This window comes from Olea europaea, unplaced genomic scaffold (genome assembly GCF_002742605.1).
Source record: "Olea europaea var. sylvestris unplaced genomic scaffold, O_europaea_v1 scaffold218, whole genome shotgun sequence".
Taxonomy (NCBI): Eukaryota; Viridiplantae; Streptophyta; class Magnoliopsida; order Lamiales; family Oleaceae; genus Olea; species Olea europaea.
This window is the reverse complement of record NW_019239802.1, coordinates 148729-172190: the sequence shown is the minus strand read 5'-3', so window position 1 is coordinate 172190 and position 23462 is coordinate 148729. Positions and strand designations below refer to the sequence as shown.

Here is a 23462-nt window from a genome sequence, read left to right as displayed (position 1 = left end):
GACATGGTCCGGTTCAGTTCGGTTCTCGTCAGAACCGAACCGACCCGAAATTTTCGGGTATTTAATAAGTGGAACCGTCGGGTCCAAACTTAATTACGGAACCATTCGGGTTCGGTCCGGTTCGGTTCCATTCGGCTCCGTATTATAATTAAATTTTTTAATATATACAAAGTTACGTTAATTTAATTAATGATATATTTAATATTAGCTCTTACAAAATAACGTAGTTCAATCTTATGTGTTTCACGTCTCTCTTTACTGAATTCTTCATAAACTTGATTATTAAAATCACAGAAAGAAAAAGATAGCGAGCTCAAAATAATTAAGAGAGATGTTGTAGAGCTTTAATTCGATTTTCTCCCGTAGAAACGACACTACAGTAGAATAACATATTTGGATAAAATTGAGGTCAATTTGATTAAGTCGATTTTGAACTAAATATTAGAAATAGGAAAATCATATTTTGTGGTTTGAACTAAATTATCTAGTTAACAAATTTATTTAGAAAAAATAAAATAATTTTACTTATTTAAAATAAATTAATTAAAAAATTATGGAGATTCGGTTCTTATTCGGTTCTTCGGGTCTTGGCCTAGAATCGAGAATCGAACCATACCCGTCGGTTCTTGATTCAAATACCCGTTCGGGTATTTAATTTGAGAAGAACCGTCGGGTTCTGTTCTGTTCGGGTTCGATTCGGGAGTTTTGTCCAGCCCTAGTTGACATCCCTAGGGGTTGGTTATTATTTAATTCACATGGGACCCGCGCACTTTGTGAAGGTCGATTACCTCGGGTGTCAAACATTTTCGGACAAAGTGGAGTTAATTGTTCCAATTGTCACTAAACTTAGGTATATGTTTTTTATTGATCACTGAAATTTAAAATGTCAAATTTTGATTACTGAACTTAGATCAATGTCTTCGATTATTCACTGAACTTAGATTCATGTCTTAAATTACTCATTGAAGTGCAAAAAAAAAAATCAAGTTTTGACCACTGAAACTTAGAATATGTTGTACGTTACTTACTAGTATAACTGTTAAATTTTAAAAAATATTGAGTTTACAGTGAGTAATGTACAATATTTTTTAAATTTTAGTGGTCAAAACTCGATATTTTAAATTTTAGTGAGGAATTAAAGACATGGACCTAGATCTAGTGATCAAAACTCAATATTTTAAATTTCAGTGATCATTCAAAGATATTGTCTAAGTTTAGTGACCATTGAAATAATTAACTCGACAAAGCGACATTTTCCGGCTCTACAAATGCGTGTTTGGGCTTTAGGGTTTCTGAATCATTCCTTTATGTATCATTTCTTATGTACTGAAACCCTAGACTACTCCCCGCCTCCAAAACTTCCTCGAAAACTTCTCACTCAAAACCCTCGTTCTGTGCTATAAATTCACCTAGAACTCTTCCTCTTCGAAGTTCTTCTATGTATATCGCTGGCTGTTGGACAGCTCGTAAATTTCTGGGCTGGCAAGAAAGTATAATCTTGAAGATGCCCAGATGCTCGTGCAAAAACTACACCAGTACCAATTAGAAGGCTCGAATTCCTTTTTATTTTTTAGTTTAATTTCGGCTACGATTAATTGGTTATCTGCGCTTCTGAGATTTATGATACTTGAAGTATGAACTTGAATAATGGTTGAATTTCTTGATATTGAGTTGAAACTTAATTTATTTTATATTTTTGTTTTAAATTTTTGGAATTTGAATTTTCTCTTGAATTTCTGTGGGCAGGGATGACTATTTTACAGCTTTTTAATGCCAGTTCTGCTTCAGAAAATTCTTGATTGATAAAGCTGTTTATTTCTGAGCCAATTTTTATTAGTCATGCTACATGTATATCATATTTGACATTTTTGTTTACATGGTAATACATCATTGGACAGTTTAAAAGAAAACGTCTCTTCGGCCACAATTTTTTTGAAAACATGGATGATGTTATCATCAATTCAAAGAAAAATCTGTACAAACAGCATTATTCAAAATTATAACTTGAGAAAGTAAACGAGAATTCAATTGATATAAAAATTGAATAATGCTCTGCACAGCTTTTCCATCCTTTTTGTTTCCAAAAAAAAATTGTGGACAGGAAAATAGTCTTTTTTATTTTTTTAATTGTCCTGTTGTCATGTGACACAATGTAAACAAAGATACTAAAGAATGTACATGTAGCAGGATTGTATAATTTTTATCTAACTTTGTGTATTTCATTAATAAATCGTGCTTATAACTGATTTAATTATTATTTTTTGGTTCAAAATCGCTTGTTGAATCAGCTTTATCTTTCATTCAAATTTTGAATAATAATAATAATAATAATAATAATAAATTGTTTTCTGTTGGAGGCTAGAAATTATCTTATATATAGTCCATGATGAGTTAATCTACATAACTGAGATGTGGCTGGCTTCAAGTCCCTGTTTTTCAGGGAGAACCTACTTGTGGCTGCTACATCATAGCATGAAATCACTGGAAATCTCTGAGACTATATTATCTACCAAAAGAGGTTTTTGCTGGCTTCAATTTATTGACACTACGTTTATTAGAAACAATGCTTCTATTCCCTGCGTGCTTCTGAAACATTAGCTGAGAAGCCTTCTTTTCTTTTTAGCTGATTGATAAAGCTGTTTATTTCTGAGACAGATTTTTTAAACATATTGAATTCTCTCTCTCTCTACAAAATCCAATGTTGACTGAACTCTTATCTTTCATTCGATAATTGTGAATAATGATAAACAGTGTTTTGTGTTGGAGGCTAGAACTTATTTTATCTGTAGTCCATGATGAGTTAATCCACATAATTGAGATGTGGTTGGTGTCAAGTCCCTGTTTTTCAGGGAGAACCTACTTGAGGATGCTACATCAAAGCATGAAATCAGTGGAAATCTCTGAGGCTATAAACTCTTCTAAAGAAGGTTTTTGGTTGACTCCAATTTTATTGACTGGGTCTACATTTATTATAAACTCTGGTTATTTAATGTTTGGCAGCGCTTCAAAGCGGGTTCTTAACTGCTTTTCTCCGCATGCTGCTGAGAATTTGGCTAAGAAGCCTTCTTTTAAGCACAGCCAAACAATCTGTTAGTATGGGGGATTTTTGCAATTCTGATATATAAATTTACAATCAAGAGTGCCAATGATGCTGTCGTTGGATAGTAAATGAGGTGGAGTTAAGCCAAGTCCCTGCTTTTGCAGTGGAACCTGCTTGGTGGAGCTACGCTAGACGTGATCAAAGCTTATCTACTGAGGCAAAGAGGAATTCTATATGTCCTGGTATTTTTTTCACCCAGAAAATAACTATTTCCCTCAAATGTATTTCAAGAAACTTAAGAGTACTGTTTTTTTATTGATCTTTATTGGGAATTCATTATGTGGATTGAAATTGAGTTTAACTATACTCTTTGCCCTTGAATAAACATTGGGTTTAGGGTCTGAAGAACTCATAAATTGTTGTGTTGTCTATCAGCTTCATCTCTATTAATATCCCACGAGAATGGAGTTAAATAACAGCGCTACATGTAAATTTTAAGAAAATTTTCATTTGTTATTTAATAAAGTCTAAATTATCAAACTTTCCAAGGTGGAATTGGAATCAGTTTGGTTTTGGTGTGAAAACAACTTGTTATAAGCATTTTTGTCCTACAGAAGCCGTTTTCGGCTTTCAAGCTGAGCTAAACATGCTTTAATGTAAAATATTATAGGAACTAGTTATGTGTAATGTGGTTTACGAATAGGGGTTAGCTTCCCCTCGTAAATATTGAGAGAATTATCTTCATTTTATTATGTTAATTAGCCCATGTTTGGTTTAGTTAAAAATAAGATTTTTAGTAGAATCTGCTATGAAATTCGAAATTTTGAAATTAACAATAGTGGTCCAAAAGTTGACACCCTTGTGTACACTTTTCTTTGAAGTATCAAATGTATCCCTTGATAAGCATGTCTAAAGGCTATATTACCCTTGCCATTAAGTAAACAAAACCTATCACTTTGGTGTATCTTGGGCCAAAAAGTTACTCTACAACGTGATTGTGTCATGAAATTACGTATCAAATTGAAAATCCGAACAGGGCAAACTTGTTAAAAGCAAAAGTACTTATGGAATGAGATGTTATGTTTCTTCTGTTTAACAATGTCTTGCTAAAAACATAAAATATAAATGGACCCCCAAAATAATTGTTATGACACAAGCTTAACATAATAATGTTATATTACTCTCTGAATTAATCTCATGTAAAATTCATCAGCATTTTAAACTTCTGTTGATTAATGAAGCATTTTTTGTTAGTAAGTATAGTTTCGATTTTAAAATGGTGTAACATTCATTTCTATTTATTAGAAAAGATGAAAGATTGTGCATTTTACATAAGGATTAACAAAAGAGGGTGCATGTTATAAGATTACTTTCATACGGTATCTTGAATATCGTTATATTAGTTAGCTGATGTCATGTTATCAAGTTATATCAAAATGCTTCTTAAGGTCATGTAGATCAAGGTATTTTAAGGTATTAATTTCCCATAAGTAGGATGTGAAATTATCTTTACTTTGATTGGACTATAGAAATGTTGAATTGTGTGGGCTAGGTTGAATCAACTCGGTTGTCTTGGAATATTTTGGCCCTTAACTGGCTTGTTTGGTAGATAAGCCCATGGCTTATAAGTTATAGGCCTCGCACAATGTGAGGCTAAAACTGCATTAAAAGTTGGTCTCACTTGGAATTAGACAATAAGTAACTTTGTGCTTTATTTATTGTCTAATTTTAAGTCCACTCTATGTTTTTAGTCACACATCTTGTGGGGCCATTACTTATAAGTCACGGGTACATGTCATTGCTCTGATCTAATAGATGCAGAACATGTGCTATTGTCTTTATTACTTATTCCTGACAGTTTAATTTGCCTCAATATTATATCTAATTCTATTAATTTGACTTTGTTATAAACACGCAAAGTGTGAAATCGGGTTTAACACTTTGTGTAGAGTATCTGTGGCATTTATAAGCACACAAATCCACACTTTGCGTGTAGAGTATTTGTAGCATCTTATATGTGGTCCCACACTTTGTGTGCTTATAAAATAGCCAATGAGCCCCCACCCAAATGTGACACTGCTTATAAGCTCCAAAATTTTGTTTCGAGCTCTAGTTCTCAGTTGCACAACATTTTACTTGTGTTGTATCTTCAAGACACTGAGTTAGTAATCCAACCATGGCTTTGTAGATGGATGAACATTTTCCATTTTATGATAAAATCTACTTCATTCTCTTGAATGACAAATTCAATGATCTATACAATTGGCTATATTTTGAAGTATAATTCTAGTTAATGTTTATAAAATTTGTGACTAGAACTGCTGTAGATATTTTAGTTTTTGTGTTGTGTCATGCATTATTTTCTAAGGAAAGATTTGGTTATCTTTGTGTCTGATCTTGTATATAGTTGTAATTGTCTTAGATGACCATATGATTGTTTATTTATTAGGTAAATAATTTCTCAAAACCGTATGTTGTACATGTTTATTACTTTGGCTCAATACCAATATATCTCGTTCTACATGCTAAACCATAGGCGCCACCCTCTTGTCTTTCTCGTCTTGAATCCCAGTTTCATCACCCTCCACCAGGGTTGAATCACAAACTCGTCAAATCTCTGCGTCCTTTTATTCTTCGACCACTCAACTTTGTGAACAAGGTCAACTTTGAAACACAATATCGAAGTAATGGTTGATGAGACAAATCATAGTTTTATTATATTTTATTTATATATGTTTTCTGATTTTTACAATTCGATTTATAGTTTCAGTTGGTGTTGGCAGTGATAAGCATTTTTACTGCTTTTTATTGCTTATCACTGTCACTTCTGGTTGAGAAAATTGTTCATTGATATATCTATGATTTTCTGTTAGCCATTTTAACACAAAATAGTTCTTCTGCATTATGTGTTATTTTCCCAAATTTTAATAATCTCCCTGCATTGATTATTTCATTAACCAATCATTCTTGTTACTGTTCTTCTAATTTCTTTTGCCAAAATTTAATAATTTTGTGTTGGAAGCTAGAACGTTATCTTATATATGAGGAGTTAATCCACGTAATTGAGGTGTAGATGGCCTCAAGTCCCTGTTTTACAGGGAGAACCTACTACAGTTGCTGTATGAAAGCAGGAAATCACTGGATATCTCTGAGGCTATATACTTTAATACAATGTAATTTTTATTTTATTTTATTTTTTTTCAAAATACTGATGTGAGCCTGATTAAGTAATAAAAGAAGTTTTTATTGACTCAACTTTTAGTGACTATAAATTTATCAAAAAGAAAGGTTTATTATGTTTGCTCATGCTCCAAAGAAAATTCTTAGCTGCTTTGCATGCTGCAAAAGAAAGTTACTAGAAAGCCTATTTTTAATCACGGCCAAAGGCCAACTGCTGTTAGTTATTAATGTTTTACTTTGCTGATATATAATCTTTTTTTCCCTTTGTCGGTCTAGAACTCTGAAGTTCGGATTCTTCGAAATAGTAGGAATACTTGTGTTGGACATGATAGGACCTGGGTATGGGTATGAAATATTTGTCGGATCTTTTAAGTTTTGTCATTTTTACTTCTTTTTTTCTTTTCCATTTTCTCGCTCTATAAATTTAGTGCCGCGAGCAAGATGATTGTTATATTTAGATTTTTGAATTGACATTGGATTATCTTGATCAAAATTGAGTTTAACTAAACTCTTCAAGCTTGAAATAAATACTTGGTTTAAGGTCTTAAGAATACAAATTGTTGTGTTGTCCACCAGCTTCATGTCTGTAAACTTCCCACAAAAATTGTTAAATAACTGCACCACATGTAATTATAATAGAATTTACATTGATTTTAGTTAATAACATTATTCTTAGTTAGCGAACTTGAAGGGATGGATTTGGAGCCAATTTAAATTTGGTATCAAATAACTTACTACGAGCACGTTCGATTTTGGTTAGATTAATGTCTTGATTAAATAATCACATCTTGATAATATCTACATAAAACTTTCTAATGACAAATTAAACGATTTAGACAACCGGCTATTCACTTTTATGAAGTAATTGTCATTTCTAACACATTTATAGGCCATCCTATCGTCCCACGTGCAATCCCTAGCCCATTTTGATTATCTGCTGATTTATATGTTTTCAGTGTCTGTCCTGACGATGAAGCAGAATATATTCTTTTTTCAATTATCCTATTTGTACGTCATTTTTTTCACAATAATTTTTGCACTCCTTTCACAAAGGTGGGGTCTGCGATTATTTTAATCGTGAACCCCACCCACTTGCACGTGTGTGCGCTGTGAAAATTGATATGAAAAAAACTGTAGGAATAGAGTGGTCCCTTTTTTTTTCTTTTTTTTAATTATTTATCTGAAGAGAATCTCCCTTTTACAGGGATGCACTAAGAATGTACTGATGAAATTAATGTTTTGAGTCTTTTGACTTTGATCAAATTTGGAAGCAATTTATGGAAAACGCTATAATTTTCTGTTTGTGCAATTTCAAGTTCTTAGCCACTTGAAATATTTTTATTTGCGCGTGGCCACCTTTCCATCCTCATGATGGATGTAAATATTACTACACTTTTAAATTTTTTATCAAATATTATGTGTGTATAAGTTTCGATTTCATTTTTCATAATCATTTTCAAGCTTACTGATAAATGTATTTTATATACTTATGTAGATCTAAAAATATAGACATTTAATAGTTCTTTAAAGTAATTATAGCTTAATTTATTGTATATTTCATTTATTATGTAAAACTCGATGGTTGGAAGTTAAATTGAAAGAAAGAAGCAAAAATCGACGAAGTACAACGTTGAAGACCAAATTGCAATTATCTAATGGTTGAATTGGACCATGAGAGATATTTTAAAGATTGATGGGAGTCAATTTGATGCAATTAGAAGTCAAAAAGGAATGAAATATCATCAGAATATTACCATAAATCAACTTTCAATTACATGATATATCTTCCAGATTTTTTTTTTCAAGAATTGCAACCAATTTTAGGCATAATAAGCGTCCGAATTGAAAAATATCTATCTCTAGGAAAATTGTAGCCCTCTTAGTTAGCTTTTCAATGCATTTTGAATCAACTCAATCAGATATTGGAAGACAAAGTTATGATAAAAATACTGACTACTGTGTAGAGACAAAAAATTCGCGTGCGAGTGTAACTTTCCTTATTCGATTGGAACTCTTTTGAAAACCAATTTGGGCGTGACTTTTCACCAATTTTTGACCACTACAGATACCCAACAGGAGAATTCATGAAGGGAGCTCTCATACGTATCTCATATACATAATATACTCTAATATTTATCAATTATCATCATCAAAGGAGGAGAATTTATTGTTTTGGTGAGAGAATTGAAGGGGACTTGCAAGAATTCAATCAAGTGAAGATTCAAACTTGGTATTGAACAAAGAAGAGAGAGCGCAAGTGGAGATTCATTAAGAAACTATTGAAGAGATTCAAGGTTTATCTTCATCTTCACAATTTATCAAAAATTTAGGTTATGTCCTTCCACTTATATATGATTTTTTATAATTTCAATATGTTAGGCCAATTTCTTATATTTGTTGGGATGTGATAAACCCTTATTATGAAATTTTAATTTGAATAATTTAATTGACGTTAATTTGTTTAATTGTTCGGATGTTTATTATCATTTTCACGTTTTTTCAATTAACTGACCACTAATTGAATTGTTTGTGGATTTTGTTGTTATCGAGAGAGACAATAGGATCATTAGCACGAAATAATAAATATTGTGAGGTCGATAGAGGATAGAGATATACATCTATGCTTTATATGGTTTTTATAAGATGTTATAGCTCATTTAACGCATTTATCATGTTCGCATCTTTCATCGAGGGACATGAAGATCACATGAGAGGAATAAATTTGATAACTATCGAGAGAGGTTTTTAATTAAAATAGAAACATTGACCAACAAGCATGATTTCAAATTGTCAATTTAAGTTTTGAACTAAAAATTGAGTAGCAAGGGGAATTCCACATCGCGAATTTGATAAATTTTTACTTAGCTTTCAATTTAGTTGCTAGATTTAATATTGTTTAGTCACAACTTGATTTTGCTATTCGATTAAGGGTATTATTAATTTTAACTGGATCAAATACATATCCTCGTGGGTTCGACACTCTATACAATATTATATTACTTGTTCACGATCTCGTTCACTTGCGGGTAATCAAACGATCACTTATATTAGTTTCTGACTTTCTTTGTCGTAAGGATATTTCTAACCAAGCTGCACTCTCATATACCCTAAAACATTATGGTATTTCTGAACTTCGGTCATATATACAACAATTTGTCTTTGAAAAGATGCGTACCCTAAAAAATTATGTTAATTTGTTTACAAGATCTTTGTTCAGGGTAAAGTAATGAATAAGAAAATCTGAAACATGGAAAAAAAAAATTAAGGATTATCAAAGCTTTATTATTATTTTTTTTTTTGAATCCAAGTGATTTATCTACAATAGTCACAAAAACTGTCAGTTTTTAGTTAATTATGTTTTATTCAGCGTTATTTTAAGACTTTCTGAACTCTAAATCGACCTTTAAGCAATAATAATTTGTCCCTTTTTCGTTGGAAAATGGATTCCAGCAGGTTACCATGAGACAAAAGATCATCATTTTTAAGAGATTTGAATCGATTTGAAATTTTTGTTTGTTTAAGGTTTAATATGAAAATAATTCGAAAGGTTTTCTCTGGACTACAAAATCTAACATGGGTAGCGAGGTGAAGAGGAGACAAGGAGAATATATTACTACTAACTACTGGATTTTATAAGAAAATTTCAAAGCGAAACTAGTAATAGCCATTAATGAACTTATCATGGGTTTATACTCTCTTTTGTCATTACGTTGTTTTAATTGTTATACAAAGTAGCTTGGGAAAAATGCAAGTGATTTTATTGTCTTCTGAGTAATGCTACATGTACGGAGGAATTTTCCTTTAATAAATTAGAGTGTTGATCACACATACATTTAAATCTTATCAATAAAGATTATAATATATTAGGAATTAACTTGTCGAGTTTAGTTAGATTTTATAATTCTTTTCGGAGATAATAAAATGCACTTACCTCTTTTTAAAGTGTTGAATTTTATATGCAATAATAGAAAACTGAGAGAGAAATTAATACAAGTACTTAACGTGGTTCAACGATGTGACTATATACACAAAGAGTGAAGCGGGGATTTTATTTAATTTGAATATTAGGGATATATCATCAATAGTTCTACAAATCCTAGTCCAAATTCATACAAAACTTTAGGTTCAGTACAAAAAATACCCCATGTGTTGTATCGTGGGGGTATTGCCTCCATACCTCCAACCTATACTGTCTCTTTGACAAGCAGACAGTAAACTAAAACTTGCAAGGTCGATGTTGTTGCTTCGCTCCACTTCGGCATCCGCAAATTTGATCTAATAAACTCGTGTTCTACTCTATATAAGTCACACACACAACAATCTTCACTTTGACAAATATTTATCCCTTAGGAAAAAACCCTAGAAAAGTATAACTTGGGAAAACACAGCATCTAGGACAATAGGTTGTGATGCATCTTTTCCATCACTTAGAGATGTTAATCAAGTTCAAGCAATACTTGAACTTGTCCATTGTGACTAGCTTGTCAATATGTCTACTGCATTCTTTGAGGCATGCACATTTTTTAACAACAGTTGTCCTAAGGTAACCAACTCCCTTATCTTGTGAAATCTCACATAAATGTGCTTAGTTCTTGTATGATAAATCTGATTCTTTTAAAGAAGATGGAGCTCTGACTATGACAATAAAGCTTCATTCCATCTTGCTTGATCCCAAGTTTCCCGACAAGCCCTCTTAACCACAATAATTCCTTGATTGCCTCAATTGTCGACAAGTACATTGTTTCGATTGTAGATAATGCCACAAACGACTATGCCATTGATCTCCAATATATAAGCCACCTACGAGTGTGAAAACATAACTTGTTTGAGACATTTTGTGATCCAAGTTGCATGCATTATCGGCATCTACGTATTCCTAAACTGAAACATCATCATGTTGTCTCTCAAACATGATTTTACATTCCATTGTAACTTTCAAGTAGTTGAAAATCCATTTACAACTCTCTAATGCTCTCGGTCGGGATTAGTCATATACTTGCTCACGACATTGATTGTTTGTGCTAAATCTGGTCTGGTGTATACCATTTCATACATCAAACATTCCACTATGTTGGTACAAAGGCATCTTTGACATCTCTACAGTTTCTTCTTCATTATTTGGGCACTGAAGTGTACCCACTGATTTTGCATCGGACGTGCAAAATCTCTCCATTGCTTTCTTCAAATAATTTTTCCAAGATACCCATAATATTATGGCTTTCCTATCTCTGTTGATCTGCATGCCTAGAATTATCTTAGCCGATTTCAAGTCTTTCATATCAAATTTACTGCTCAACAAAGACATCAATCTGTTACATCATTTATGTTTTTATCAACAATGAGCATGACATCCACATACAATATCAATAAAATATACGAATCATATTAAAGAATTCTGTAGTAAACACACCAATCATACTCATACGACTTTAGCCAATCTGATTCATGTGGAAGTCGAACTTATTGTACCATTGTTGTGGAGACTATTTAAACTCATATAAAGATTTCTCCAGTTTACATACAAGATTCTTTCTTCCTGGTTCCAAGAACCATCTGCTCCTCCAAATGACCATAAAGGAAAGCGATTTTCACATCCAGTTGCTCTAACTTCAAATCAAACTTGGCCACCATTGCCAAGACGATCCTCATGGAAGTGTGTCTGACAATCAAAGAGAAAAACACATTATAATCTACTCGCTTCCTCTGTAAGTATCCCTTAGCTACTCCTTGTATCTTTCCTCTTCATTTTCTGACATTGCTTCTTTTTTCTATACACCTTATCCGTTTCTTTCTAGAAGCTCCACCAAATCCCAGGTATCATTTTTATGCAATGACTCAATTTTCTCCATCATAGCTTTTATGCATTTACTTTTTTCTGACTGCCAACGGCGTCCTGAAAAGTTATAGGATTGCTATTGCCGGTAATGAGTGCACAAGAAACTGAATTCTAGAATCCATACTTTCACTGTTGGCCTAATAGTATGACGTTGTCTATCTGTGGCAATACTATGATACTGTTCTTCCTCTGAGCGAAAACTGTCTACTCTCTGAACATTAATCTTTGTGTCAACATTGTCTAGCTCTATTGCTGGTAATGAGTGCACAAGAAACTGAATTCTAGAATCCATACTTTCACTGTTGGCCTAATAGTATGACGTTGTCTATCTGTGGCAATACTATGATACTGTTCTTCCTCTGAGCGAAAACTGTCTACTCTCTGAACATTAATCTTTGTGTCAACATTGTCTAGCTCTATCTGCACCACTTGGCTCTTGTTGTTGTCTTCACCTAAATTAAGCTACTCTTCATCTAGAGAAACTTTAAGCATGAATGCTTAATTAAAGACTATCCTTACTAATCACCACTTTCTTTGCCTCTAGATTCCAAAACTTATACACCCTTTTTTACATCTTTCAAGTAGCTCAAAAAAATGTACTTTCTTAATTTGGGATCAAACTTCGATCTCCAATATAGAATAATCAATTTCATTACGTGTCCAAACTTCCTTTGCAACTTTTCCATTTAGTGTTGTCTATGGTGATCTGTCTATGGTATAACATGCTATGTTTCTGCCTCAAAACTCTTCAAAAGCCGTGCACTCAGTTTCAAACATCTTGCCCTTTCTATAATTGTTCTATTCGTCGTCTTCGCTTGTTGCAGTGTCATGTAAATTGTATAGTGTCATTAAATATTATGGTCCTTACAGAATTTCAACAACTGTGAATTCGTGAACTCTGTACTGTTTTCTGTCTTGAGGTACTAAATTTTCATGCTCGTTTAAATCTCTTTCTCTGCTTTTCACAATCTAAACTTAGCAAAAGTTTCAGTCTTGTGCTTCATGAAATATATCAAGACTTTATAAGAGAAGTCATCAATGAAAGTAATGAAAATATCGAGATCCACGTTTAGACAACTTCACTGGTCCTCGAACATTAGAATGCACTTAATCAAGAATGGCCTCTATCTTCTGCTTTTTCGTTTTGAACTATACTCGGGGACTGTTTTCCAAGTACACAAAACTTGCAGAATCCAGCTTGCATGATTTTACTCTCTTCGTCAAATTTCTATTGTAAAGCTCAATCATATTATGTTCTTCTATGTGCCCCAGTCACATCTGCCATAGGAGAGTGCTATGTGACTTTTATTCTGCTGCAACAACTCCACCTACAACTATATTTCTCAATAGTTTGTAGATATTCCCTACTATTTTTCGATCCTTCATCACAATCATAGCCCACTTCTTCATTTCAAGGTCCTACACTCTGACTTATAAGAATAACCACTGATATTTAAAGTGCTTAAAGAAATTAGATTCATTCTCAACTCCGTTACATGCCTAACATCCTGCACAGCCCTCACCACACGATCGAATATTTTAAATTTTATTGACCCCATTTCAATAACCTTACATGATGCATCATTATCCATTAGAATGATTCAAAATTACCTGAACGATATGAATCAAACCAATTATTGTAGGGTCAAATGTGATATGAACATGATGAATCAAGTACACAAGAGTCATGTAATTTGTCAGAATTATCTACAGAGATTGATAGCATGTCTCCATCTCTAGAATTCCAATCTTTTTCTGTAACACTAGTCGATTTTGAGGATCCATCACCTGTTCTTTCATTACCTTGCTTCTTATTTGGACAGTCTTTCTTAAAGTGACCCATCTGATGGCACTTAGAGCACTTGACCTTTTTCTTTTTTTGATTTTTTAATTTCGAATCTCGATCTCGTATTCCTTTTGTAAAAACCATCGATATCATTTCTCCCACAATCCTGGTAGCCCTTCATGATCAACCTCTCCGTGCAGCCGTTGCTTCAAATACAGCTTGTTTCTGAGAGACTTCGACATATAACGACTCTCCAATTTTAGCCAAACCTCCATCGGTGACTCAAAATCCATGACGTGAAACATGATCTTGTCCGCCAAACAGAGCCGAATTATACCTACTGCTTGGGCCTCGAGCTCTTCCCAATCGACATGTGTCATACCCTCTAGCTTCTTCCCAAGGAGTGAAGCGGAGATTTTGTTCAGTGTGAATATCAAGTTTTCATAATCAATATTTATAATAATTCTAACCTAAGTCCATGCAAGAATTTAGGACCCGTACAAGAAAATGATTTTGTTTTTGTACCGTATTGCATGGGCATTGCCCCTGCACCCCCAACCTATTCAGTGTCATTGGCAAGCAGACAATAAATTAAAACCTACAAGATCGATGTCGTCGCTCCACTCCAATATCGAACAATTTGATCCAATCAACTTGTATTTCACTCTATATGAGTTACATACCAATATAGGTCCCGTTTGATAGCCATTTTTTAAAATACATTTTTCTCTCTCTTCTTTTCAACCACACATTCTTTATTAAAATAATATTACACGTAAATCAAAAACTTTTCATTATTTTTCAACCACACAATTCACTATTCTAAAATACATTTTTACATAAAAATGACTATCAAACACCCTATAGAGTAATTCAATGACAAAGAATCCTTACCACCCATGCAGTTTTAAATTATTGCAGCCCTTTATTTTACTTTTGTGATAATTTTATGCAAACAACGTGATGTATGAAGGTAGTAGAAATGAGAAAAGAAAAATATTGGACTATTAGATAAGTAAGGCATTTCAATTTCACATTATAAATAAATATTATACTAGGTAGGAGTTGATGCGTCTATAATTTAACCACTGAAGCGAATGCATATGAGCTGTGTTAGATTTTTATAATACTGCGAGTGATTAGTAAAATAAATAGGGTTCGAAAAATAATACCAAAGCGTCACCTCCCATATAACATTTACATTTCTCGATTGTTGGACGGGAAAAAAAATGATTCTCTTTGAAAGTTTATACTATTCCCACAATTTTTATTTGATACATCATATTTTAATTGTAGTTAAAAACTCTTCAATCTTTGCTGATTGTAGCAATTATTTTCTTAACTTTTTGTTTTGGGACAAATTCTCATCTTCGTGCTTTGAAGTAAGGAAAAAAAGATATTTGTTCGCATTTTTATCTTTTTTTTTTATAAATATAATGAGAAAAGAAATTGCATTACGTCAGACTTTTGAACATAAAATTATTATCAACTACAAAATCTGTTATCTAATGGAAATTTTGAGGATAAGAATGATACGAAAAATTGTTAGAAATATAAGTATTATATCATCGTTTGGTAGCAATTTTTCACTCTAAAAATTTTTTTTTTGACAATTATTTCACTATTTCAGTCGTCATTTTCGACTTCTTCACTTATAGGTAAAACTTAATTCTCTCTAACGGTTAAAAAATCAATTCTCATAATCACTACCGAATATGTCTATAATTAGCAAAGATTAAAAATTTTAAATACAATTAAAATGTATTGCAAGAAATAAAAATTGTGATGCAAATATGATTGCCTATTCTTTAATAACATTTGTAATTTGATTGTTAGAATCGGGTGTTATTAATTAATATAGATATTAGCATCCTTTAGCAACCTATAATTGTACCAAATAAATGAAACTATATTAAAATGGTGTAAATTACAATGAATATCTATTCGTTTCAAATAAAAATAGATAAAATTTACAGAGTTTTCAACTTTACGTAAATGTAGCACAATAATAAAAATATTTATTTGAATGTTAATATATTCACATGACTAACACGTGATATTGAGGGTGAGTCGTCACAGTGAATATATTTCATGAATATTGAATAATTTTATCTATTTAAAATTTTGAAATGTAAGTCGAGTCATCATTTTATTTAGTGCATATTTGGTGTGGATTAAAAATCGTTAACTATTTCAAATTAAATTCAATAATTAATTTTTATCACACATTTCAAGAATTTCATAATTTTTCAATTTCATAATTAACTTTAGAAAAAAAATTTAAAAATCAGACCAGTGGTTTAGTGCCACAAATAAGTCAAAATTATTGATTTATACTATAATAAGAGAGAGGACTACATCGACAGCCAATATAGGACTTGACAAGTGTCAGAAGAATACGTGATTGTGGGACCAAGATTCAAGTTGCGAAGTTCTTTCTTTCTTCAACATTTTTCCCAAGAACTTTCACACTGAGAATAACATGTCATTGTCATGGCAGTTTCTCTTTGGATAGGAGAGTATACCCACAAAATCTTATTGAAGATATAATCCACTTCGTGAAAAAAGATGAGTTTTTTCTCATATTTCAACAGAGTTCTTCATGGTTACACATCTGGCTCTAAGCTTTTGGTTCTCTGCTCTATCAGGTTCTGTTTGATCCCTTTTTTAAGCTTCACATTTACATTTCATGTTTATATGTTAAATTCTATTCTAGCAGAATCTCTGTTTTTCTTTTCACTTCAAAATTTATTTACGAACTCTATGTGGAAATTTAATTTGATTGTGGGTTTGGTTCTTTAATAATTTATATGATTTTTTTATTTTTATTTTTTGTTTTATTTTTCTGTTTTTTTTCTGTTTTGTTTTTTGTTTTTTTTTTTAAAGGTTGCGTTTTCATTGTTTTGGATTGTTGAGGGACATGACCTTAATTTCAGATTAAGTAGGAGCATATCTAGATACCACTGTTCATTTTATTTTATTTATTTATTCTCTTTTTGGGTTATTTTTACTTTTGGCTGAAGTTGTGCTGTTAAATCAACAAAACAGTTTATCATGATTTTAATGAGAAATACTTTATGTCAACACATTCAATTTAGAGGTTGGTTTTGTTGTTACAGCCTGCCCATAAGTTTAGCCTATGCATCTTTTCCCGAGATTGGTATAGTTTGTAGGGAGGACGGGATAGAAATAAACAATATTAAAGAAGAAATGAATTTGAACTTAGAAGTACCCCTTAGCATTTATCCACAGCTGAATTTGAATTTTGTCCATTTTGTGCTTTCTGTTTCAGTAGTGGAGGTCTCATTGCATATGCAGACGCACATTCAGAGGGTGGAAGATCCACTGTTAAACACAATCAAGAGGAACCAAGGAAGAAAAGGGTGGTGGTGCTTGGTACGGGATGGGCCGCTACCAGCTTCCTGAAGGATCTGGATGCAAAATCATATGATGTCAAGGTGGTTTCACCGAGAAATTACTTTGCCTTTACCCCTTTGTTACCTAGTGTCACGTGTGGAACAGTTGAGGCACGAAGTATTGTAGAGCCTATCCGAAACATTACAAAAAAGGTAAACAGGGTTTTAAGGTTGTAATTTGTTGGGCACGTTCTCCCATTCAGAATTGCTGCATATGAAACACTCAATACATGTTTGGTACATGGACAACACTCAAGATTACAATCTTGTTTTTGTAGCTTTCAAACTTATCCACTACTGCTTGCCAAACATGCTATTGTTTTTGTTGATACATACATAAATTTGGCAGAAATTTTGTTGTCCCCTCAAGCTTAAGGAATAATTTTACTTGTTTTCAGCTTCTTGATATTTGGGTTTTCACTAGTTGTATGCTTGACCTACCGAAGAATTTTATTCTTAAAATATTGTTCTAACAGAGAAGTGGGCAAATTCAATTCTGGGAAGCGGAATGCCTCAAGATTGATCCAGCAAACAAAAAAGTTTTCTGCCGTTCCAGTGTTGATGAAAAATTAGCTGGAAATCACAAGTTCTCTTTAGAATATGACTATTTGGTTATAGCAGTTGGAGCCCAAGTAAACACATTTAACACACCTGGTGTCTTGGAGCATTGCCTTTTTCTGAAGGTAATGTTCTCATTCATGGAATCAATGAATAATTTTCCTTAAATACTAGATGACCAGTCATGAAATGGAAACTTGATGAAGATAGTGAGCTATCTCATGAGATGATAATGCTTTTTGTGAATTGTGTTTCTGTAAAAATATGCATAGATTAGGATTTGACTTTATCATAAATCAAAAGTCTTTCGTTTTGTGTACCTATAATAGGAGCCTCCTTTTTGTATTTTCTCCATCTCAATTTGAGTGAGAGATTTTGAGAGAACTATCTTTTGGTGAAACATCGAATTTTTCTTAATCTTGCATAGGATAAACTTTGGGATGATTGGAGATTGTGGATTGAGTACTTTGTACTCTCTTATATTCTCTCCTGTTAGAGATTTGTACAGCCTTTTACACCTGTAATGAAGGAAACACAATGCACCCAAACGTGTAAGTAAAATCAAAGATAAGCACCAACAATTTAATGAGATTTGATCTACATACCAGAGCTCCACTGGGCGCACAAAACATGCGCTAAGGAACATTAGATCCAACATTTACAAGCCACATTCCCAACAGAGGACAACAACTGATCAAATGCACAAAGAACTATTCAATCTGCCTACTGAGTCCTCTCTCTTAAATCACAAACGGTGAACAATATACACTAATACACCCAAAAGCCCACTGAAATCCCAAATCTAACAGGAGACTAAGAAGGATCTTGATGAACCCTATTAGAAAACCAATTAGATAGAATAGAGAGAGTTCTGTAAACACATGAGAGAGAGTCAGACTGCGTGGCTGTTTAGGTCATGTTTTATCCGGTCTGTCCATGTGGCATTGGCATCTATCCACCCTTTCAGCAGTAAAGTCTCACTTCACAGGGTCCTAGGCTTTTTTAAGCGCAAAAAACATATTTTAGCCAAACCACAGCTTACATCTCCTATTGATTCCTAGTGAATGGGACATAGGCCTAGCGTCAAACCACGTAAAATCTTTGTGTTGTTTCTGTCTTTTATATTTGCCTAAAATCCAAATTCGGGTGCTTGTTTGCAGCACTCCTTCTTAAAAGGTGTCAAGTGCTTGTACAATATTTTGTTTAACCAAGAAGTGATAACATTTCTTTCAGGAAGTAGAGGATGCTCAAAGGATTCGTAGGGCTGTAATAGATTGTTTTGAAAAAGCTGTTCTTCCTGAGTTGACTGAAGAAGAACGGAAGACTAATCTCCATTTCGTAATTGTGGGAGGGGGTCCAACTGGTATAGAATTTGCTGCAGAGCTTCATGACTTCCTACATGAAGACTTACTCAAAATATATCCTCTGGCTAAAGATTTAGTGAAAATAACGGTGATCCAATCTGGAGATCATATCTTAAACATGTAAGGATACCTTCCATACATGTTTTCACATTGCTTTGAGATACTGTTTGGTACGCAGTAAATAGAGACTGAACTGTTTAATGAGCAAGATTTTAGCTTTTTTAATTCCAAAATACTGTCCAGTTTCAATTCTCATTACAGACAATACCATGAATAGATTCTAAAGAAGAATCATGACTCTTTCAGATAGTGATAATGAAATCATTTTTTAAAATTAAATGCTTATCAAAAAGTATCATGAAATGAGAACTTCAATCTTGTACCTGTCTCTGTAGGTTTGACGAAAGAATTTGCTCGTTTGCTGAACAGAAGTTTCAACGAGATGGTATTGACGTTTTAACAGGATGCCGCGTAGTAAATGTCTCTGATAAATTGGTTAACATGAAAATCAAATCAACTGGAGAGGACGTTTCTATGCCGCATGGGATGGTGTTGTGGTCAGCTGGGGTTGGCACTCGGCCAGTTGTGAAGGACTTCATGGAGCAAATTGGTCAGGTATGCTTGATTTTGGAATTTATCTTAGGTATACTATATGTACACCTTTGGTATGCATGGATAAGATTTTGACCTTTTTCCTTAAAACAGTCAAGGCCTAAGTCTTCCCTGCCAAACATGCACATATACAGACACTGCAGTTAATTTGCTATTGCGTAGTTATAATACTTTCTAATCTTTGTCTAAGTGGATGTCTAGTTATGTTGAGCGCTGTTACATCAGCTAGTTTCATATGTGCTCTGTTGTGTATACAGGGAAATAGGTGGATTCTGGCAACTGATGAATGGTTGCGTGTAAAAGGATGTGAGGATGTATATGCCTTTGGTGATTGTGCCACTGTAGATCAACGTAAAATCATGGTATGTGAGCTAAGTTACTGAGCTTTCTATACCAGAGGGAATAGATTATTTTACCATATTTTGTGTTATTTTTCTACAATTGTTTTTTAGGAAGATATCTTGACTATATTTAAAGCTGCTGACAAGGATGATTCTGGTACCCTTACTATTGAAGAATTCCAAGATGTGGTTGAAGATATTATAATAAGATACCCTCAAGTGGAATTATATATGAAAAGCAAGCATTTTTCCAAACTGGCTGATCTGCTAAAAGATTCAGAAGGGAATGAGAGGGACGCAGTAGATATCGAAGGTTTTAAGTCAGCACTGTCCCATGTAGATTTGCAAATGAAGAGTCTTCCTGCTACTGCACAAGTATGTTTACTTGGATTCCGATGGCTCCATTTCCTTTATGGAATGTTGGGTAATGTGGATTAGATAACATTATACAGTATTAAATAAGAAAAGTAAGTTAAATTTTTGTTCATTTTACTGTTTAGTACAATCTAATACTATTTATGGAAGATGCGCTTGCTGGTTATGGAGTATATAGTGATATTTAATTTATCCTCTTTCATATCAGGTCGCTGCTCAACAAGGTGCATATCTTTCTAGGTGCTTTAACTTAAAGTTGAAACATAAACATGATCCGGAAGGCCCTCGTCGGTTTCGTGGTTCTGGTCGTCATGAATTCCGTCCTTTCCGGTATTTCTTTCTCTCTGCAAGGCTACCCAGCATACTTTTGTCTTTCATAGTTATGCATATAACTTAACTTCCTAATTGAGCTGATACAAATGGGATGTATTAATAAAATAATGGAACATGTAATGTATCTCTTTTTGTTCCTTGTGCCAAGATGGACCGTTGTTTCCTTGCTGATCAGCTGTGATGAGATTAAATTAGCAATTTTAATACTGATTGAGAAGCAAACCCACCTACAAATTAACCAAAACAATCAATTAGTGTAAGGATTTGCAAAGTAAAATGAAGAAAATCAAGACCAAAATCTGAAAATTAAGGAACGGTTTTCCCCTTTATAATTCGGCTCAGAAACTTGATCCACACCACAAAGGTATCTCCAATTTGAAGGCCATTATCAGTCACAGACAGATTCACAAAGAAAAGGCAAGGGAGGATTGGTTTGCACTAAGCAGGGGAGTTTTTTCTTCTTCTTGTTTTTGCTCTCGGTTTTGGTGTGTGAAATAGAGGAGAAAGATCTCCTATTTATAGGCTCAAAGGAGTGGACGAGTTTCCAAGGAGTCTAGCAAGATTAGATAAAAACTGCAAGATTGTATCCAAAATGAAAGATAGAGCTCATCCAACAAAAACGAGATAAAATTGGTTTGACAAAGATAACGATAATATTTATCTATCTTTCATGTGAATTTCGAATTCCCTCCAAGTCGGGTATTGAGCATCTAGCCCAATGGGTTGATTACCTCTAAATACCCAACATAATTGGGCTACTTCAATTGTGATGTGAATTTAATTCTTCAATCCTGGGCTTATAGCCTATGAAGTTAAAACGGGCCTCAGTTTTTCATCATAGCCTAGGGGATTTGGGCATCATTTACCAAACATGCCCAACACTGATCACCTGAGACGTTTACTCCTAAATAGATCTCTCTCTCTCTTTCTCTGCCCGTCTCTTATTCAAGGGATGGAAGTTTGTTTAAATATAGATTGCCGATCTTCTTTTATTTTCTATTTTATGTTTTCTTGAGATATCAAAAACCATGATCTTATGACTTACATATATATAGTTAAAAAGGATAAACCTCGTTCCAAATGAAACGTGAAGGAAGAGCTTTTTAAGTATATAATTGCCAGCTATATTGAAGGTATTCTATGGTGAATGTTTGGTTTGTTGTTAGCATTTGCATGTTGATTTATTGAAGCCTCTGCTCATCTCGAACTCTTTATTTGAAAAGTAAGAACTGATGTCTTAGGAAAAGAATTTAACAGGCCAACCTGTTATTTATATCTTACAACTGAAAATAGCCGGAAATATATTACTGATACAAATTATACCTACCTAACATGATTGGAAGACTCTTTTGCCTATTATTGCATAACAGAATGAAGTGCATGACCCTGAGCATTATGAAGCACGGTAATGACATGCATACCCACTATTAACATGTTTTGCATCGAGGAAACTGCAGTTGTCTAAAATGCACAATAAACAAGAAACTAGACGACATCGACTTCGCTTCTTTCAACTTTTAATTTCACTTCGCGGGACTTGGAGGTATCAGTGGATTTCCCTTCCCAGGCTCTGGCATTTTACCGAATTAGATGTTTTTTCACTATAAACGATCAGCTTCATTCACCTTTTACAAGCTAGGTTTTTGTCTTCCCTGTTCCGTTAGTACCAGGTGTACAGTCGTTTGAGTCGTTTATAGCATATGTATAAGTGGTTTTCAATGTTTAATTTTCTGGTACCCTATAATACATCCTGGAATCCTTTATTTTTGTAATTATTACTTTAGGTTGATTTCCGGTGCTTGACTATAAATTGGTTTCCTCATGTTAATTTCATCAACTAATAAAACTTGCTGTGAGATTGTTGTTTAGAGCAGAGGGGGTATGGAAGGACTTCGCCTGTTTCACACTATACTCAATAAATTATGGCTTCATTAGGCTGTTGAATGTAGATTGAGTTCTTGATAACCATTAGACCCATATACAATATAATGCTTTGGAACGTGTATAAATTTTGATACACCAGCTTCTCTGTTACCAGGTACAGGCATTTCGGGAAATTTGCGCCCCTTGGTGGGGAGCAAGCGGCAGCAGAACTGCCGGGAGATTGGGTTTCAATAGGCCATAGCACGCAATGGCTCTGGTATTCTGTATATGCAAGGTGAGAACTTGCTTCAATAACATTATTTTCTATTGAGCATGTAATAGTTATGTGCATTCCACTAAATCATCTGTTTTATCTTTACACTCAGCAAGCAAGTTAGCTGGCGCACGAGAGTATTAGTAGTAGGTGATTGGACGAGGAGATTCATTTTCGGGAGAGATTCAAGCCGTATCTGAGGCAAAGACGTGAATGTTCTGATGTACGTGCCATTATTCTAAAGCCCCCTTCACTGTGTATTCATCAGCAGTTTGATACGAGAAGTGCTCTTCACAGGACAAGTACTATTTATTTTGCATTGTCGTTTTGTAACATACAAGTTGAGTGAAACCACAGCAGCATCATGAACGTGTTCAAAGATTGGTGTAGGAAAGCGTTTTTGAAAACGTGAATGTTTGTAAATACCATGAAAATAAATAACAAAGAGTTGATTCGTATAAAATAATGAGAGTTTTATAAATGT

At 33.5% G+C, this 23462-nt stretch overlaps 2 protein-coding genes across 3 annotated transcripts; both read left to right on the top strand.

Moving 5' to 3' along the window:
* Positions 1-1315: 1315 nt before the first annotated feature.
* Positions 1316-3365, top strand: LOC111380651. Its single transcript, XM_023004279.1, has 3 exons — positions 1316-2518; positions 2850-2927; positions 3205-3365. The coding sequence occupies exons 1-3, from the start codon at positions 2410-2412 to the stop codon at positions 3357-3359; spliced, it is 342 nt and encodes a 113-aa protein (XP_022860047.1). The 5' UTR covers positions 1316-2409; the 3' UTR covers positions 3360-3365.
* A 12902-nt stretch (positions 3366-16267) lies between these two features.
* LOC111380670 (external alternative NAD(P)H-ubiquinone oxidoreductase B1, mitochondrial-like) lies at positions 16268-23459 on the top strand. Of its 2 annotated transcripts, XM_023004298.1 has the most exons (10): positions 16272-16490; positions 17135-17411; positions 17735-17941; positions 19050-19300; positions 19576-19795; positions 20050-20154; positions 20245-20508; positions 20717-20838; positions 22880-22999; positions 23091-23459. In XM_023004298.1, exons 1-10 carry the CDS (start codon positions 16411-16413, stop codon positions 23176-23178), a joined length of 1734 nt encoding a protein of 577 aa, XP_022860066.1. In that variant the 5' UTR covers positions 16272-16410; the 3' UTR covers positions 23179-23459. The 2 variants fall into 2 exon arrangements, with proteins under 2 accessions (XP_022860067.1, XP_022860066.1); XM_023004299.1 differs by lacking the exons at positions 22880-22999; positions 23091-23459 and having other exon boundaries at positions 16268-16490; positions 20245-20600.
* Positions 23460-23462: the final 3 nt, after the last annotated feature.

Excerpts from the sequence above, each read along its gene's own strand:
- LOC111380651 (XM_023004279.1), top strand. The coding sequence starts at position 2,410 with ATGTGGCTGGCTTCAAGTCCCTGTTTTTCAGGGAGAACCTACTTGTGG. Across the intron at positions 2,519-2,849 it reads TATATTATCTACCAAAAGAG|GGAGAACCTACTTGAGGATG; the intron begins GTTTTTGCTGGC and ends CCTGTTTTTCAG. Across the intron at positions 2,928-3,204 it reads TATAAACTCTTCTAAAGAAG|TGGAACCTGCTTGGTGGAGC; the intron begins GTTTTTGGTTGA and ends CTGCTTTTGCAG.
- LOC111380670 (XM_023004298.1), top strand. The coding sequence starts at position 16,411 with ATGAGTTTTTTCTCATATTTCAACAGAGTTCTTCATGGTTACACATCT. Across the intron at positions 17,942-19,049 it reads AGCATTGCCTTTTTCTGAAG|GAAGTAGAGGATGCTCAAAG; the intron begins GTAATGTTCTCA and ends CATTTCTTTCAG. Across the intron at positions 20,839-22,879 it reads CATGAATTCCGTCCTTTCCG|GTACAGGCATTTCGGGAAAT; the intron begins GTATTTCTTTCT and ends CTCTGTTACCAG.